This window comes from Phymastichus coffea, unplaced genomic scaffold, assembly GCF_024137745.1.
Source record: "Phymastichus coffea isolate CEN01 unplaced genomic scaffold, Cenicafe_Pcof_1.1 PCOF00016, whole genome shotgun sequence".
NCBI classification, from domain to species: domain Eukaryota; kingdom Metazoa; phylum Arthropoda; class Insecta; order Hymenoptera; family Eulophidae; genus Phymastichus; species Phymastichus coffea.
Genome location: NW_026706827.1, coordinates 3,631,789 through 3,651,856, shown reverse-complemented (window position 1 = coordinate 3,651,856; position 20,068 = coordinate 3,631,789). Strand labels below are relative to the sequence as shown.

At 33.5% G+C, this 20,068-nt stretch overlaps 1 protein-coding gene across 6 annotated transcripts in view; it reads left to right on the top strand.

The window, feature by feature from the left end:
* Window positions 1-20,068, top strand: part of LOC131675125 (trithorax group protein osa) — a 1,031,961-nt gene that overhangs the window by 963,329 nt on the left and 48,564 nt on the right. For all 6 annotated transcript variants that reach the window (XM_058953975.1, XM_058953976.1, XM_058953974.1 and 3 more), the window contains one exon: window positions 11,708-11,994. In XM_058953975.1, coding sequence (XP_058809958.1) covers window positions 11,708-11,994 — 287 coding nt within the window. The remainder of the gene's footprint in view (window positions 1-11,707; window positions 11,995-20,068) is intronic.

Below are 20,068 nucleotides of genomic sequence, written 5' to 3'. Positions count from 1 at the left end.
TTGCTCATACACTCGCTTCTGAAGGCCTTTTGCATCATTTCAATAGTTTCCGAACTCGTTTGCCGAGTTGAAAGCAAAATTTTATGCAAATTCGTTGATCTTGTTTTTCAGTCATTTTTGACAATATCAAAATCCGACGAACACGAAAAAGGCACTGTAAACAAAGACACGCTGCGCATGAACTATACGTCCGGCAGGTATCAGTAAGTAACCAATAGATACGTGAGGCTTTACTGTTGACGTTTCTGTCCGGTAGAGGTCGCTCGAACACTATGGTGCGAAGATATAAACGTAGGCCCGATACTTTCCGGACAGACCTCATACATTCGAGAAATAATATTAATAGGCTTGAGTCATTTGTTCATAACCAATTTTCGTCACCAAGATATTTAAATCTTTTTTAAATATTCTTGGTTTAAAAAAAGATATCTCGAAGAAAAACCGGAAAAATTTGATAATCCGATTGATTTCAGTTTTGGAGATTCTTGTAGTTCAAAATGCGAAATCGAAGGCTGCCAAAATGCTGGAATTATACGTTGGCTGGTGTGAAAAGTCCCTATGTTTCAAACATTTTTTTAATGATTATCATTGCTGTTCAGACTTTAACAAATAAAAAATGTTAAAAAACCGTTTCTTCTAAATCATATTAAATTTTATAAATGTTTATATTAGTAAGTGTGAAGCACTCTATCAAAAAATTGGTACAAAGACAAATGAGTTAAAAGTAGAGTCATGTATGATAATATAGATTAAATATAATTTTCTCTTTTTATCGATTCTGTATAAAAATAACATTTTTCACCATAAAGGGTTATAATAGGAATTCATATAAATTTCTCCAGTTTATTTTCATTTGTTTAGCTTTATTTTCTTTCAAAACATAAATATCTGCTCAAAACTAAATCATTATTCCAATTTATGTCAATTTTTCAATTTTTCACCTATCAAAAATAGAGGCTGCAACCCCGAAAAGTCAGTGTCACCAGAATTTGTTATACTTTCGATAAGGAATATTACCCACTTGGTTTTACTAAAAACTATTGACTAGGAAAAAAGCTATTTAAAAAAACCGGTTTTTGGGGGTGAATTTTGGGGGTGGATTTCACCCCTTAAATATATTTTTCCGCCTACAAAAAGGCCAATCTCTTGCTTTTTTAATGTACTACAACATATGCTAATTACACAGGCCCACAAAAAAAACAAAAGTGTCTGTGCAATTGACCAGACCTATATATTCTTATGTATTTTTCGATGCTGAATCTGAATTTGCAATAAAAAAGTAGTATCCAGCTGCTTTTTTATGGGGTTTTGCTCTTTCGATAGGCCAGCCTTTCTAAATAAATCATTCAGACTCTTTTGATCATATTTTTTCACAGAATTCTCCACACCTTTGGGTACATATTCTTCATCATCATCCGAAGAGAGGTTTTCTTCACTTTCGTCGGATTCGCTTAGATCTTCGGAGGATGGGTTATTGCTTAGTTCAATTTCTTTCACATCAATCTTATTTGTCGAATGATCGTCCACGTGCAGAGAATCCAAACCTGTTGTAAAACTATCTCGTGATTCTTCATTTTCTAAACCTTCAATAAGGATTTTTTCTGGAAACTCAACAGTTGTAGGACTAGAATAATGTACTTTCTTTTTCTTTATTTATATAAAGCTTTATTTATATAGCTTATGCTATATCCCCTACTTTTGTTGTACAAAAGTAGCAATCGTTTTCATTTTCTGGTTTTTTTCATTTTGTTGGTGCAATGAATTTCAGGGACGTCTTGTTCTGATTTTTGGTAACTCGACTTATCATTATATGACACGAGTTACAGACAAATTGTGGTACCCAGCTTTTCTCTTGCTGTGAAATCTCAATGTCAAAACATACTTTATACAAATCATTTATTGTTTCTGTTATTTTTCTTTTGTTTTTCGACCCAACAAATTTTGCACATACAAACAAAAGTTATCAGGATTACCAGTGCATTCATGATTGCATCTGCTACCAGAAGTTCCAGCGAAGTTAAATGAAGATGAGGAATTGTGATGTGCCATAAATTATATCTAAAACCCACATGCTAAGAATCCTTCCCGATCGCAGGTGAGTCAACCGTCCTGGGGGTGATAACTCTCATATCTTCCCAGGCCTAAGTATGAGAGCTTTCTGACTTTGACGGGGACAATATCAACTCGTCGTCAGACACACTACGGCATCATTCTCACATCTTAGCGCTCCCCTGCAAGACAGCGCGCCTTCGCTGGTTTCGTTACTACGAAGAGTTGGACCGACGAATCATTCTACACATCCCATTTTCAGGGCAGTTGTCATCGTGGCCAACGTCTTCGTAGCAGCAGGATTTTGATAGTACTGCTATTGAGTAGCAATATAAGTTATAAACTTTAGATAGTTTCATTCAAATATCCAAATTGCAGAGAGTATGTTATGATTGCAAAGTTCAAGTTCATCACGCTAACAAAAGCTAAAAACGATTGATCAGCGACCTCAAAAACCCCCAGTAAAGTATTTTCAATGTTTATAAATCGGTTTACAATCGTAAATCTTGCTTTTAGTGTCATTTTAATTAAATTTGAAGCAAATTTTCACTTTTCGTGATTTTCTGCCTTTTCATCGCCGTAGGTGGGTTGAAATTTCTGTAAAAAAAAATTCAAAACATGGTTTTCGATGTATTTTTTCCCGTAGAATTCGATTCTGAAGTCAAAAAAATAAAATTTTTCTTTATTTCTTTTTTATTTAAGAAAAACCATGAAAAAACCATAAAAAATGAGGTTTTTCGAGCAAAACCCCATAAAAAAGCAGCTGAACCCTATTTTTTTATTGCAAATTCGGATTCAGCGTCGAAAAATACATAAGAATATATAGGTCTGGTCAATTGCACAGACACTTTTGTTTTTTTTGTGGGCCTGTGTTATCGAAATCGGAGAGTTCGGGTTGGGGCACCTTCCTAGTTTAATTACTCGATTAACAGGGATACAAAAATTAGGGTATGATAATTTAATTATCTCAAAATAATGATAAAAAAATATTATAATAAAAGATTAATTCAAAGAATTTCAAAATAGATGATTTTGTATTTTTAAAATTAGGACCAAACCCGGGAAAATTTGGAGACCACTACTCTGGTCCTGACAAATTTATTGAAATCATTCTGAAAATTTATATCACAATATAAAAATAGAAATAAAAAATAAAACCTAATTAGTACATGGAAATCGTTTGAAAATTTCACACATTAATCAACAGATACCTACTCGGAAAATTGATAAAAAATCACAATTGAACGCATAATAATATTTCACATTTTTGATTTAACTCTTTTCCTCCCAAATAACACAAATTTTTTCTTAACTTTCATCCTCATATCTTTTAATGAAAAAATCGTATGAAAAATTTATCAAGCATCATATCTTGTAGATTTTGACCTCCTCTTTCGAATGCCGTTGACAAAATTTACCTAAATTGTAAGCCGGAAACGTTATAGGCCGGTTTTCCGGAAAATTCACAAATTTTTCGCGTTTTTTTTTTCTAAAAAAGTATATTTTAAAATGGAAAAAGTTTGCACACCATTGGAAACACTGTTATCGGTGTTATAGATGTCTTTTCTTTCAAATGCCGGATTATTTCCGAAATTCAAAATGGCGAACACAAAATGGCGTTCGAAAGGAAAAATTTTTTTTTTAAACTTGACGAATTTTTTCTCCAAAACTATCAAGTTTAGTGAAAAATTTCTAAGAACAAAAATGTCTTAAAATTAGTCAAGAAATACTCTCAAATTTGTTCAGATTTTTTTACAGCGAATTTGGAAACTTCGATTTTCCGATTTTCCACGAATTCAAAAATTAACTCGGAAAATTCTGAAAAAATTGAGAGTACTCCTTGGTAAATTTTAAGACTCTTTTGTTATTATGAAATTTTTTATTGAGTCAATAGTTTTTGAGTAAAAAATTAATCAATTTTATTCCTAGTATACATTTTTTTCAAATTGGTTTCATAAAATTTAAAAAAATTTCAAGTCTAACAATTATTTTTTTTTGCTACCCTCGCTAAAAGTCGATTTTCCTGATCGCGACGCGATAGGACTTTAGGCGAGAGATTTAATTTTCGAATTCGTTGAAAATCGGAAAATCGAAATTTCCAAATTCGCTGTAAAAAAATTTTTTCATTAAAAGATATGAGGATGAAAGTTAAGAAAAAATTTGTGTTATTTGGGAGGAAAAGGGTTAAAAAAAATAAGGAAAAATGATTTGCTTAATTCTTTCGATCTCTTCGATAGTAACCAGCCCGACAGCGGCTGTAAATGGATATGATTGCGTTGCTATATCGTTGAATATAACAACAATTTCATTGTTAGATGTAGAACCATACGAAGTTCCAAAAATGACAATAAATAACAGAAAAGTTTATGTAAACTTTCTTTAAATGTATAACTTCCAAGATATCTTAGTAAAGTAATGTAAAGTACAGATACAAAGAACAATCTATAATTGCGGAATATGGTCTTATGTCTCCGTGGTAAACAACGGTTACCACTAATACGTGATGGAAATGGATCGTGAAGCTTGTTGGAATCTGCACTTGTACAATATTTTCCGCATTGAAAACAATAATTTAATTATATTTAGAGACATAAGGATTAATCAAACCACTGTAAGATCAGTCACGCTTGCTGGTAAAATTGATAACGACGGAACTTGTAACGAAGCCACGTACTCTGACGCGTACGGAACATGGAAAATGTAGTTGTACAACGTACAATAAAAAATTATCATAAATTAATAATCGAGAACGAAAGTCTCGATGGCGATGACTCTTCAGCGAATATTGTATCGAAAGAAAAAGGAAACGTAGCTGTGATAATGATGACAGTATTTCGTCGGAAAAAAAACTTATCATTTTGTTGTAAATAATGCGTACGCATTAGTTTTAATGAGCCAAAATCCAAAAGATGGCGCTCGTCACGCTTAAATTATGATGTTTTTGGCAAGCAATACTACTAACTATATATCATACAAAGTTTTAGCTCGATTCATTAAGTCGTTTTTTTGTGAGCGTTGGTTGAACAAAAAGTTATTGGTTTATTTGAAAAATGGAAAAAACAGAGTTTCGAGCGGTGATAAAACATTTTCATTTGAAAGACCTTACACCAAAAGAAATCACAGTTGAGTTGAACGCCGTTCATGGTAAGTTTGCCCCTGTGTTTAAGACTGTTTGTAACTGGGTAAATGAATTTAAACGCGGTCGTACAACAACAAAAGATGAATCTCGTTCAGAACGTCCCGTAGAAGTGAGTACGCCCGAAATGGTCAACAAAATCCACGATATGATGTTGAGTGATAGAAGATTAAAATTGCGAGAATTAGTTGAGGCCACAGGGGTATCAAAGGGTACAATCATTTTAATTTTGCATGAAAAATTGGGGATGAAAAAAATATCAGCAAGATGGGTGCCGCGTTTGCTCACTGTTGAAAACAAACGAACCCGCGTAGTCACCTCTGAGGCTCTTTTGGCATACGTCGTAATCCGGAAGACTTTTGGCGTCGACTTATAACTGTAGACGAAACATGGGTACACCACTACACTTCTGAAACCAAAGAACAGTCCAAACAATGGATTACCGCAGGAGAACCAGCCCCACAGAAGGCAAAGACAGTAAAGTCAGCTGTCAAGATTATGGCCACGGTTTTCTGGGATGCGTATGGAATCATCTACATCGACTACTTGGAAAAGGGCCAGACGATCACTGGACAATATTATGCGTCATTATTAGGTTAGCTGAAAGAAAAAATCAGAGAAAAACGTCCTCACTTGAACAATAAAAATTCCTCTTTCTTCAAGACAATGCTCGAGTTCACACGTGTGCAGTTTCGATGGCAAAAATTAACGATTTAAAGTTCGAATTAATTGACCATTTACCATATTCGCCTAATTTGGCTCCCAGTGACTTTTTCTTATTTCCTAACCTCAAAAAATGGCTTGCCGGACAACGATTCACGTCGAATGAAGAAGTCATCGCCGAAACAAATGCCTATTTTGAGGGTTTTCAGAAATCATATTTTTCTGATGGCTTAAAAAAACTGAAAGGCCGTTTAATAAAATGTATCGTCCTTCAAGGAGGTTATGTTGAAAAATAAATAAATATTACATACGCAAAAATTTTTTTCCTTCTTTTTGTAAAGACTTATTGAACCCATCTTGTACCACCCGAGATGGAGTCTTACGCTTTCGCCTACATCGATGATTTGATCACAGCGACAGAGACCTATGCAGATTATCTTAAATGGCTTCCATGTATACTCAATAGAATCAAAGAGGCTGACTTAACTGTCAACCGAAAAAAATCAAGCATTTGTATGGCTGAAGTACGCTACTTGGATCTCTTAGTCAATAGGGATGGAACTCGTCCTGATCCTGAAAGAGTTCACCTTATTATGGACTGTCCGCCGCCTAAGAACATCAAACAATGATGTAGGTTTCTAAGCATGGCGTCGTGATATCGGAAGTTCTTGCCAATTTTGCAAGCATAGTGGATCCACTTACCACGTTAATGAAAAAAGGCACTAAATATGCGTGGACTGAAGCGCAGCAAGATGCTTCCGAACGCATTAAAGAATTGATCGCCACCGCCCCTGTCTTGGCTCGGCCAGACTTTACAGCTCTATTCATAGTTGAATGAGACGCTAGCTATTCAGGCAGTGTCCTCTTACAGCATGTAGGAGAAGATGAGAGAGTACTCTGTTACGCCAGTCGAGCACTCATTGTCACCGAATGGAGGCTTTCGGTGACTGAAAGAGTGTGGTCTCGCTGTGATATAGACGATCGAAAAATTTAGGCTTTATATAGAAGGCTATCATTTTACAGTGAAAACTGAACACCACAGCTTGAAATGGTTACGAGATCTCAAGCATCCAAACAGTAAGCTTAGTGTTGGTCGCTGATTCTACAATCGTACAGCTTTGATATAGTGCATCGTAAAGGGAAATTCAACGTAGTTCCAGACGTCTTATTACGGATGTATGAAGATGACGAGACCACTGCAGCCAACTTAACATCGCTTCAAGCGTTTCCTCCAGTCAAGGACCCTTGGTACTTAAAGTGGATCAAAAAGGTTCGAGAAAACCCTACTAAGCACCCGTATTGGAAGTATAATGGATTAAAGCTATATATTTAAAAGCCAGATCCTCTCGTCGACGATCTAATGAGCGCGGACGAAGACGCATGGAAGTTAGTACTTCCTAGAGAACGGAGAACTCAAGTTCTAGTGGAATGTCATAACAGTCTAGCTGCTGGACACTTGGGGCGTTATAAAACGCTAAAGCGAGCCTCACTAAAGTATTATTGGCCTGACATGTATAGACACATAGCCCATTATGTTCGTATTTGCTTCGTCTATCAACAAAACAAGGTGGAGCAAGTTGCTTCAGCTGATTTAATAGAACGGCACATAGTCTCGCGGCCATGTAAAATAGTGGCGGACGATGCCATGAGCCCATTCTCGAGGTCCGCATAATGCCACGAACGGACAGGCGATTCGTCGCGAGTTGAAGGAACGAACCTTCTTGCGATTCAGCGTACCCGATAAATTCTTATCGGACAGTGGTAGGCCATTTAAAAATAAATCGGTGGACGAGTTCTTGGATTCGTTTGGCGTAATACATAGTACATGCGCGCCATACTAGCCAAAGAGCAACCCAACGGAAAGAGTGAACCGTACTATCAAAACTATGATTAGTGCTTTCATTTAAGAAAATCATGCCACCTGGGACGCTCGAATTCAAAGTACCTGATAAGTCTGTCCTAAATGCGAAATTCCACCACGCAAACGACTTGATACTCGTGCCTTATACTTCGAAAAAAAATAAATTCGCGCTGGTAATTTCTTCTGATAAATGCACAGACGCTATGCATAACGGAAAACCTGAAGTCATTTTACAATACAACCAGACTAAAGAAGGGACTGATTACTTCGATTAGCTCTGCCATTCGCATACTGTTTGTGCTAAAAGCAATTGCTGGCCAGTCAGAGTTTTTTTTTGGAATGCTTGACATGGCAGCTGTTAATGCACGTATTTTACTAAAATTTTATTTGGAAAATAATGGCATTAAAAAATCGATGTCAGCTAAAGCATGCTTGGACAAATTGGTTATGCACCTTGTTGAGCCGTATTTGGTACGTCGTTCCACGAAACCTACGCTACAAAATAATTTACGAGCCGAAATCAATAACATTTTGAACAAAGATGTTCAGGTATGTGACGAAGAGAAAGTCGAGTAGCTGACCAGGAAAAGATGCGGTCTTTGCAAGCGGGCAACTGACAGAAAAACTAAGTTACTTTGTCCATCGTGCGAAAGACCGATGTGCGATGAACATCGAGCATAGGAGTAAATATACACTGATTGTGTCGGTCATGAATAATTGTTCAGCTTATAATGTAGTTTTTACTTGTTTTTGATAATACTTATAATATGAATAAAAAAAATTTTCCAGTTTGAAGAACTTTTAATACTTTATTTCACACCTCAAAACTCATTTACCTCATTTCTTAAGTTTCGTTAAAACTGATAACTTCAATCTTCTGTAACGGGATGATTATCTTACGAAATGAGATATTTATTAACGCACAAGCTCCCATGATGCAGAGCTAACCGCCGCTCCGTTAAACGTGTATGGTTATGCGTGTGTTCACCTTTACGTTTGAAGCTTTCGTTTCAGTGTCTTCTTTTCAACCGAGTTTAACTCACCTTAAGTCACTTGACTTGTGACACTCGATCTATTTTCAGTATGAATGACTTAATGCCTAATCCGCCTAATCCCCTAGACGAAATCGGATTAAGACTTAAGCCTTTATAGATCTAATAACTATTAGGGAACGACGTGACGTAAACGGCGAATAAAATTATGCAAATTTTAATTAATAAAAACTACAGTCTTTTATGGGCCGAAAGACTAATGCACGCGAATAGGATTTATAATTATTAATTATAATTCGGTGAGAGAGAGAGAGAGAATTCGAAAATTTCCGCGAAATCTAACGCTCGGCGTGAATACAAAAAATTACGCTCGCGATAGACAAAATACTGTCGGAAGTATTTTGTCGCGCGGTGCAATAACGGTGATCAGCCGTAATTGTTGAAGCAAAATTAAGAGGTGCTCCTCGGATCCAAATCAGCTGCGCTGCCTCACTCGTAATACTGCTGCTGCTTGAGATGCTGCTGCTGTAAATGCTACTGCTGTTTAGCTTCCACATTGCACTCGCACGTATTAACAAATCCCAGGAAACTTTATAACTAATAATGGCGAAACACAGTGCAAACTAAATCCGATACTCTCGCGAAAGCAGCTGAGGCTTAACTGCCTATTTTCAAAACCTCACGCGCCCTCTCTCTCTCTCTCTCTTAGTCGTTCGAACTAACATCGCGAGTAGACAAATCGCGAACGGATCGATTAATCGAATCGACTACCGTTGCACTTCAAAATAAATATATTTTTTGAAAGCTACGATGCAAGACTATTTTTTCCTTCAATCAATACTATTTCTAGAGTATAACCCGAAAATTTTGTTTTAACTTATCCGTAAAATTGAAATTTTAAGAAATTTTTTAGTAAAACGTTACAATTTCCGAAAAAATGTTTTATTGTAATTTTTGGATGTTAACAAATTGAAAAAACAATTTGATTATAAAGAGGAAGTCCTAAACTTTATTTTCCCGCAAGATTTGAATCTATACATTAAAAAAACGCAATTAGCAGCTGTTTCTTTGCGTTGGGTCATTTTTATCCCATGTGACCAATACATTATTTGTAGGTATGATCACCACGGCTTAATTTATTTATAACTTTACAAGTATTAATTATTGTAATAAAGCGAATACTCTGAGCTCGAGATGAAAATCGTAGAAACATGAGTAAGAATTCGTTTTATTGATAGCAACTTAGTTACTATTGTTATCAATAAATAAAAAATTTATAATTTATTTAAACAAATAAAAGTATAATAATCGAAAGTGTTGATTTTGTACTTTTGTTGATTTTGACAAAATTGTTAGAATTGATAATTTTTAATTAGCCGATTTTATATTTACGTTATAAGATTTGGTCAAAAACATAAATTATTATTAATCAAATATTATCAAATAGTTTAAGTATTTGTTATTTGTAATAATGTCTAAAAGCGATAAATTATTTTTCTATTTAAAAAAATTCAATTATTTTATTGTAAAATTTACGGTATTGAATTAACTTTGTTAGTTAATAAATTTTAACGACGATTTTTGCGATAAGTGCGAATTATGTTTAAATTATCAATATTACATTCTGTATTTTTTACACTATTTAAATTTTCTTTAGCGCTGTCTATTTTTGTAAACAAGAGAAAATGATTTTATACATTTGCAGAAACAGCGTAAAAAGGGCTATCTCGCATAAATGGGCCTCTAAAATTTGTGTATAAATAGGCTCAATTTGACACAGATGAGAGGTATTCTCTCCTAACCTTGCAAAGTAAGCGCTTGAGATTGAATAAACTTGGCTTATACCTAAGTTGTTTCTCACTTATGATTTGCTATGCAAGCATTTCCTCTCCTATTATAATTTACGCTCAACTCATAGAACATTTCGCGCTATGAGAAACTTGGGCTGAATCACATTCTTTTTTCCAAGAAAGACTTATGATCTGATTATGGGACACTTCGTACTATAAGTAACTAGGGCAAAGTTTATCTTTCCTTAATTCCATTCCAAATAGTTATATATTTTGATTACAAAGATTTAATTTTCACATATAAGATTAAAATTATATATCATAAGTAATATTAGATATATTTACTTTGAAACGAATTCTTACTCATTAACGCAAGAGACTACAAAAGTACGAACAAATATAAATAATAAGTGATTAGCGATATCACATTTATAAATTAGACAAAAATGTCTTGTTTTATATTCTTAAAAAATTATATAAACCAAATTTTTGTTCTGAAATCTTCCTGGACTATTTAATTCTAACTATTATGATCACGAAATCAGAAATTTATCTTTATATCCTTTCAATTAGGAAATAGTACATTATGCACTAAGGGAGCACAGTGCGTGGTTTACCTACTATTCTTCCGTAGTACATTTATGATTTTTTCGCATATCCCTGTACAAAGGTGATGGTGCACTCTCAGTAGGCGATACAGACCTGCATTGACTGTCTAAAACTAAAGTGTGTCGTATACCGTGCAATATGACATGTTTATCACTCGAAACGCAGCCGAGAGCGATAAAGGCACATTACTCTCGAACTATTCATGTGGTTCTGCACTCTCTGATAGAAGAGTACTCCACTTTGCACGTAATGTGCGGAAAAAAATTTCAACGATTTTAGATAATTTTTCTTGTGTGTGTGTGTGTGTGTGTGTGTGTGTGTGTGTGTGTGTGTGTGTGTGTGTGTGTGTGTGTGTGTGTGTGTGTGTGTGTGTGTGTGTGTGTGTGTGTGTGTGTGTGTGTGTGTGTGTGTGTGTGTGTGTGTGTGTGTGTGTGTGTGTGTGTGTGTGTGTGTGTGTGTGTGTGTGTGTGTGTGTGTGTGTGTGTGTGTGTGTGTGTGTGTGTGTGTGTGTGTGTGTGTGTGTGTGCTTTGTGGAGAAAAATATTGTAAACTTTATACCAAAAGATTATTGTTGAATGTTTGAATAAAGTACACTTAATTCTTATAGGTTGGTCTTCAGGAAGCAGTCAATATAGCACTGGTAACAATATTCGACTGCAGTATTCAAATCAACAATCGCAATCACCTCAACAGCAGCATTCACAAACTCAGGGAATTATCAACACATCTGTATCATCAGTGACTGCTGTTACTAGTTGCCAGCAGTGGAATAATCAGCCATCTAGATCATCGCCGCAGGGCATTATTAACCCTATAGTACATAACTCGCCTTCATGGGATCATCGATGTAATCAATCTTCGAGTTCTGTATATCCTTCAACAGGGTCCCAACAGGTAAAGATAAATTGTCTATGTACCTATATTTATAGAAATGGTTCATCTTAATTTCTATTAATTTAGAAAAATTCTTAATATGCTAAGTAATATACAAAATTACTCTGTATCATCTGCATATATTTCACGTAATATTTAAAATTATACTTATGTGTATTTGTTAACTAATTAGTTTGGAATTATACAGAACAATTTATTTTTATAAATTTTGAATCTTTTAAAAAACGTATTTCAAAATTATGTTAAAATGCTTTATAAAAACTAAAAAAAACATGAAATTTCTTTTCCTCATTAATTTTGTAAAGACGGCAAGTAACGAAAAAATTAAATTTTTAAAAACAATAAAAAGTGCTACGATTATTAAGGAATATGACTGTTGGAACATGCTACGGTTTAACTTGTAGTGATGAGTGCGTCATTTTTCCGAGAGCTTCTAATCACTGAAGAGACACGCATAATTGATATGCAAACGAATACATACTAATGATTTTTTATTACTGTTATATTTGTTAATTGCATTTTTTCTAATTAAAGCTACAATTATTTTTTCGCACTAATCTTAATTTTATCATTTATAAACCGCATATGACCTCTCAATGATTATATGACAAAACGTCCAAACCGAAAATATACTCAATTATTTTACAAGATAAGACAAAAATTTTACAGAATAATCCTCAATTTCCTTAACCACTGATCCACACTTCAATCATATACTCGTAAGTAGGACATTAACAATGCGCCAACATAGTCACATCTATGCCCGACTTAATAATAGCGCGTGCAGACAGCGAGAGCTAGGGACGACAGGGAAAACGCTACGATAATTTCCGACTGAGATACAAAACTTTCATGTTTGCCTGATTTTGGTGTAGGTATGGCAAAAATAATTGATGGGCACTGTACTACTGGACCTCCGATATAAATAAACTATTGGATCTAATAGATTTCACTATCATTAGAGAATTATATCAAAAAAACCTAACAGCCACAACATGCCTCTATTTAACTTCAGATCATTTTCATGAACTTCTTCTCAACAATTAAAATAAACTAAAAAAATGTTCCTTATATAATAAATGAACAAATTAGGATTCTTACAGAGCATTGATAAATGAAAAACTTTCATGTACCATATCATTAAAATAAACCAAGATATCGATACTGTGATTAAAAACCTAAATTACAATATTTATAATGCTATTGAAAATGCAACTTCTATGCACGCAATACATTAACAAATAAATTTAATTATTTCAAAAACAATATCTCATAAAATTAAAGAAAAAAAATTACAAAAATATAGCTGTCAACCTAATTACAAATTTTTAAAACCAAAATTAATCGGTATATTAAAGAACTTTAAAAAATTCTTTACGATGAAAATATAAATAATTACCTAAGTAACCTAACTCCAACTAAGGCTATTGCTTACTCACTTTGAAAATCAAATAAAAAAATTAACCAATTACAAATATTCTCTTCTCCGACCTTAAAAAATGACATGAAATGGGCTAGAACAAGTATTGATAAAGCTAACATATTCACTAAACATTTACAAAATGTAAGTAACCCCACACAATATAAAAATACAGAAGATAAAGAACAAATATTACTAAACTGTATGTATAGTAATAATAGTAATAATCACTCAATTGATTATAAAATAAATATAAATTACTTAATATAAAAGAAATAAACTACGTAATTCGTCAACTATAAATGTCGACAAATATATAATAACAAAACACTCTGTCGATAATGTAACGGTCCTATCTATGAGCTAGCTAGTTTATTATATCACTGAACCACTGCAACCCGTCAAACGCATGTATCTGTTTACTTCAATCAGCACATTAAACGGCGCCACCTCACCGATTATTTGATTGTATTAGTACAAGAGTAATTTTATAACCAAAATAAGGAGCGTGACGTCACAAAGTAATAAATATATTTATAATGATTTTTGTTATTTAAGAAAAATATGTTAATTAGAGATAATTTTGATATAACAAAGTATTTCTTATATAGATTTTAGTACGTAGATTTAAAATATAGTAATACGAATTGCGTTTAATTATTAAATAATAATGAATTTTAATATGAAAAGTTAATTTATTTATTATGAATACTAAAAACATGAATTATTAGAAAAATGTAAATAGTCCAAATGCAAAATGAATAAGAAATTAACATGAGTAAGAATTGGTTTCATTGATAACAGCTTAATAATAACTGTTATTAATAAATAAACAATTAATAATTTATTTAAACAATAAGTTGTATGTAGAACGAAAGCGTTAATTTTATACTTAATAATAACTTTATAATTTATAAATCTTAGATAATTAATCTAATAATTACGTTATAAGATTATAGAAAAAACCGTTAAAAATATGAAAATCTATTATAATTCAAATGTTATTTTTTTAAAAATTACTTCTAAAATTAATAAACTATAAGGTTATTTAAAAATTTAATAATTTTCCATTGTAAATATGGTAATATTACATTAATTAACTTTATTAGTTAATAACTTTTGATGACACTATTTGCGATAATTGTTAATTACACTAAATCAACAAACAACGAATTCTGTAAAGTTCACATGTGTTGAAAGCTCATTATTAATGTTTATTTACTTGTAAATTAAGAAAACTTATTTCTCAAAATTCGCGAATGTTTCTCGAATATTCGAAAACTTCTCGAAGAAAACGCTCCTGCGAAAAAGGCAGGAAAATTCGTGTATAAATACGCCCACTATTGCACAGGCTGGCATTCACTTCTAGCCTTGCAAAGTGAGCGTATGTGTCTGAATAAACTTGGCTGATACCTAAGTTCTTTCTCTCATTGTGATTAATTGAGCAAGACTTTTCCTTTCCTATAATTCGAGCTAAACTTATAGAATATCTCGCGCTATAAGAAACTTGGGCCGAATTATATACTATCCAAGGAAGATCTTAGCTCTGCTTATGGGACAATTCGCACCATAAGAAACTAGGACATAGTCTGACTTTCCTAGAAACCACATTCATATTCGCATATATTTGATTTTTCAATTTATTATTATCACCTTATATTTGATTTATCTATTTATTTTATTGACAAGTAGAGTAGATTTATTAGAAACGAATTCTTACTCATTAGCGCAACTAGATACAAGAGTACGAATTATTTATAAGTGATACGAACATCACAATAAACTTTTATTCAATAAACTTTAAGACACATACGCTCACTTTGCAAGGCTAGAAGTGAATGCCAGCCTGTGCAATAGTGGGCGTATTTATACACGAATTTTCCTGCCTTTTTCGCAGGAGCGTTTTCTTCGAGAAGTTTTCGAATATTCGAGAAACATTCGCGAATTTTGAGAAATAAGTTTTCTTAATTTACAAGTAAATAAACATTATAATGAGCTTTCAATACATGTGAACTTTACAGAATTCGTTATTTGTTGATTTAGTGTAATTAACAATTATCGCAAATAGTGTCGTCAAAAGTTATTAACTAATAAAGTTAATTAATGTAATATTACCATATTTACAATGGAAAATTATTAAATTTTTACATAACCTTATAGTTTATTAATTTTAGAAGTATTTTTTTAAAGAAATATTCAAATTAGTTAATAACATTTGAATTATAATAAATTTTCATATTTTTAACGGTTTTTTCTATAATCTTATAACGCAATTATTAGATTAATTATCTAAGATTTATAAATTATAAAGTTATTATTAAGTATAAAATTAACGCTTTCGTTCTATATACAACTTATTGTTTAAATAAATTATTAATTGTTTATTTATTAATAACAGTTATTATTAAGCTGTTATCAATGAAACCAATTCTTACTCATGTTAATTTCTTATTCATTTTGCATTTAGACTATTTACATTTTTCTAATAATTCATATTTTTAGTATTCATAATAAATAAATTAACTTTTCATATTAAAATTCATTATTATTTAATAATTAAACGCAATTCGTATTACTATATTTTAAATCTACGTACTAAAATCTATATAAGAAATACTTTGTTATATCAAAATTATCTCTAATTAACATATTTTTCTTAAATAACAAAAATCATTATAAATATATTTATTACTTTGTGACGTCACGCTCCTTATTTTGGTTATGAAATTACTCTTGTACTAATACAATCAAACAATCGGTGAGGTGGCGCCGTTTAATGTGCTGATTGGAGTAAACAGATACATGCGTTTGACGGGTTGCAGTGATTCAGTAACATAATTAATTAGCTCATAGATAGGACCGTTACAACTTGATAATTTTGTTAACGGAGGACATCCCGCATCTCTTTCAAAATCTAAAATTTTTCTGTAAATAAAAAAATGTAATTAAGAATTATCTACATAAACTAAATATTCAAACACATTACTAAAATTTACTTTTCAGGTAAAATATTTTGAAGCCATTGCTTTTTCTCTTTCCCTTTCACATAGATATTTTTAAAATTTGACAAATGATTTCGTAAAACTTCTAATAACAGCATTTGTCTGCAAAATATGAGGTTGTAATTGTTATGGAGTAGCTGATAGTTATTTCCGAAGTAATTTTCGGCGTAGAACGCAAATCCGGGTTCAGAATTATTCCATCATATCAGGTTTTGAGTAATCCTAACCTAAAAATGTGAAAAACACGGTTATTCGCCATATTTGAGCATTCATAATATCGCCATTTTTTATTATTTTCCAAATCTGTAATAACTATCAGAAAGGGCTACTTCTGAGCTTTCCATATCAGTATTTATATGCATGAGTATCATTTTCTATACCGGAGATATCATCGATTGAAAAGAACTGAAATACAGGTTTCGCAATGACCGATATGTGAACAGAAAAAATGACATGACGTGTAAATTCCTTTGTTTAATTTTTGTTAAACGACGCATTATATTAACAAAAAATCTTGAATAGCTGGTAGCGCATAGTTTATAAAACCTCAATTAAGCTGTAATTCCATAACCTCAAACACAATAACATCAAGACTACAACAGGTAGGGCTCTACTAATGTAAACCGAAATAAGTTATAACTCCCAAAGACTGTACGAGTAACATCAAAATCACGACAGGTAGGGCTTTGCTGTTTCAAACCTAAGTATGCTGTCATTTACACCTGATATCCATAATATTCTACTATGGTATACGAAGTCTGCCCGGAAAGTATCGGGCCTACGTTTATATCTTCGCGCCATAGTGTTCAAGCTATCTCTACCGGACTAAAACGTCAACAGTAAAGCCTCACGAATCTATTGGTTACTTACTGATAGCTGCCGGACGAATAGTTCATGCGCAGCGTGTCTTTGTTTACATGGCCTTTTTCGCGTTCGTCGGATTTTGATATTGTCAAAAATGACTGAAAAACAAGATCAACGAATTTGCATAAAATTTTGCTTTCAACTCGGCAAACGAGTTCGGAAACTATTGAAATGATGCAAAAGGCCTTCAGAAGTGAGTGTATGAGCAAAACACGAATAAAAGAGTGGTATAAACGGTTCAAGGATGGTTGCTCTTCTGTCGATAGTGATTCTTGTTCCGGCCGACCTTCAACGACAAAAACCGCAGATAATATTGAGCGGGTGGTATAATAAAATAAATAAATATCGCGACGTAGTTTTGTTTGCCCACGGTACAACTACGCAGAGTGGGCAGGGTGACGTCATCACGGCGATTTCCTCTTCTCAGGCCGATGGTGCCTAACAATTGTCGATTTTATCCGTCCTCTCACGTCCTGGAAGTGCCGGCAGCTCAGAATACGACTCCTCGTCTCGGGTCGAAGATTCGTCGCTATTTACCCTCTCTTACCCCCCACTAAGTCGGACAGCATTGATTGATGAGAAAGATCTACCCCTACTTCTATTTATTTTTCGTTGCGGACGGACATCAAATTTTATTTTAATTCGCTTAATGGTCGTGACGTCACCGGCGAGTTTCCTCAGAGGTTCAAATTTCATTAATCAATTATCAATTTAATTTGTCAGATTTTTTATCGCTTATTTATACACTTAAGGGTTTGTAGCGGCCGCATACAAGTATTGTCTAATTTTTATTTTAGTATGTTCCATGTTCTAAATCGCATCGCTAGATATTTTGCAATGATACAATGATTGTATGTCGGTTTTATCTTCGTAGTGCCGTCATCATCGTATTTGCGTTTAAATTAGTATAGTATTTATTCTAGTTCGCTCGCTTTCATATGGTCTGTCTCGCTCGCTCTTGCTTAGTTTGTTTCGCTCGCTCTCGTTTAGTCTATCTCGCTCGCTCTCGCTTAGTTTATCTCGCTCATTCTTGTCAAGTCTGCCTCCTGGAGCACTCCCCCTCGGTCGTGTGGTGTAAGTGTGTACCCGGGTGTTATGTGTGTGTGTCTCCGGGTATTGTCAGTGATCGGCAGCAGTGTTTGTGTGTGTGGCGCTCAGGATGTTACCGATGGTGCGCAGCAACCTGACACAGCTGATTGCCGTCTGCCGCTTCATCGACAATTTTCTAGTCGCCCCAGGTGTGCCAGCGTCTCCAAAGTATCCGTATCAGTGTCTGGAAGTGTAACGGATCTGCATATATCGCTAACATTCATTTCCGCTGCATTTCCCAGTCAAATTTTCATGTTTTTCTTTCCAGCCGGCAACACGCGGTCGGGAGTGTGTGTGTGCGTGCGCTCTCTTTTTGTCGTTGTGCGCTCCATTTTTCACTCATCCGTCGGATCGCATTCTTCGACTTGTTGCGTCTTTTTCTGAGGTATGGGTAGGCGGATATGAAAATAAATTAGTGTTCGGATTAGGGCGCGCGTCGGTCATAATTATCCGGCTGGTTACAGGGCGGCAAAGGACGGAGATAGCTTTTCTGAGGTGTTGCAAACAGTGCAACACTCTCAGGTAAAGCCTTGTAATGTACTGCATTAAAATATAAAATGTAGATACGATGATAGTAAGTCAGAGTCTTATAGAAAACAAACAATTGAAAAAGAGATATCTGCTCAATGGCTTATAAAACAATTTGAGATATCATTAGCTCAGATGGAAGAAGTATGTAAAATGCTTTAGCTATGAATCTTTCCTTTATAGGGCAATTCTTGGCTATTTCAAACAGTTTAAAACTTCAAATCACCAATTTTGTTCAAAGTTGGTAGACTTGTTACCTATACAGAGGTCAACATCTGTGCAGAGTTTTAGATCAAAATATTGATAAGGGGCCGACTTATCAACTGTTGAAAAAATATTGGACTTTTTTTTATTAATTCGATTTCTCGGAGACTAATAAAGATATGGACATGATTCTTTTTTTAAAAGACGCGGAAAGAGTTTCACTTTTAAAATGTAAATAATAAAATACCAAATAATTTATTTATGCCACTGTTATAAACAATTTTTTCAAAAAATCGACGATATCTCAAAAAACGATATTTTTTTTTTTTTAATTTTTGTACCATCGTGTTCCTTGTCATTTTTTACATAAGAAACCGTTGAGAAAATCGAGTGCCCGCTATTAGGATTAAGATAGCACTAAAATGAAACGAACCGCGCGCTAGCCGCTCGGCCGTCTGCTACTCGTGCGGTTCCAACGTTGCTTGCTGCAATTGCCTTCTTTAAAGAATAAATAATTTCATATTCTAACAGTCTATATGTATTTATTTAAATAATATATAGATGTATTAATTAAGTAAGTAATGTAAATGAACTATTTTTTTATACAATCTGATATAATATTGAAATTAAACATTCGCTCTCTGCGTTTGAGCGGGCTTGAGACCGACGCATATTTAGGATGCGGCCGCATTAAAAATGTTTTTTTATGGGACCTACACCATAATACTCTTAATAAGTTATTTACAAGTAATTTTACAAAAAAAAACCCTTTAAATTATGCGTCTTATTTCAAATTCAGAAGAGTATGAAGTTTTTTTTACTTTAATTTCCGTTGTATTGTCATCACTAACTGGAATGAATGCATGCAGTGATTGTGTTCCTTGTATAGTAAGAGCATCTTTTAATTGACTATACATGCTACTTTCAAAAATTTCATATTCTTCTTGACTACAGTAAATAAACGTTA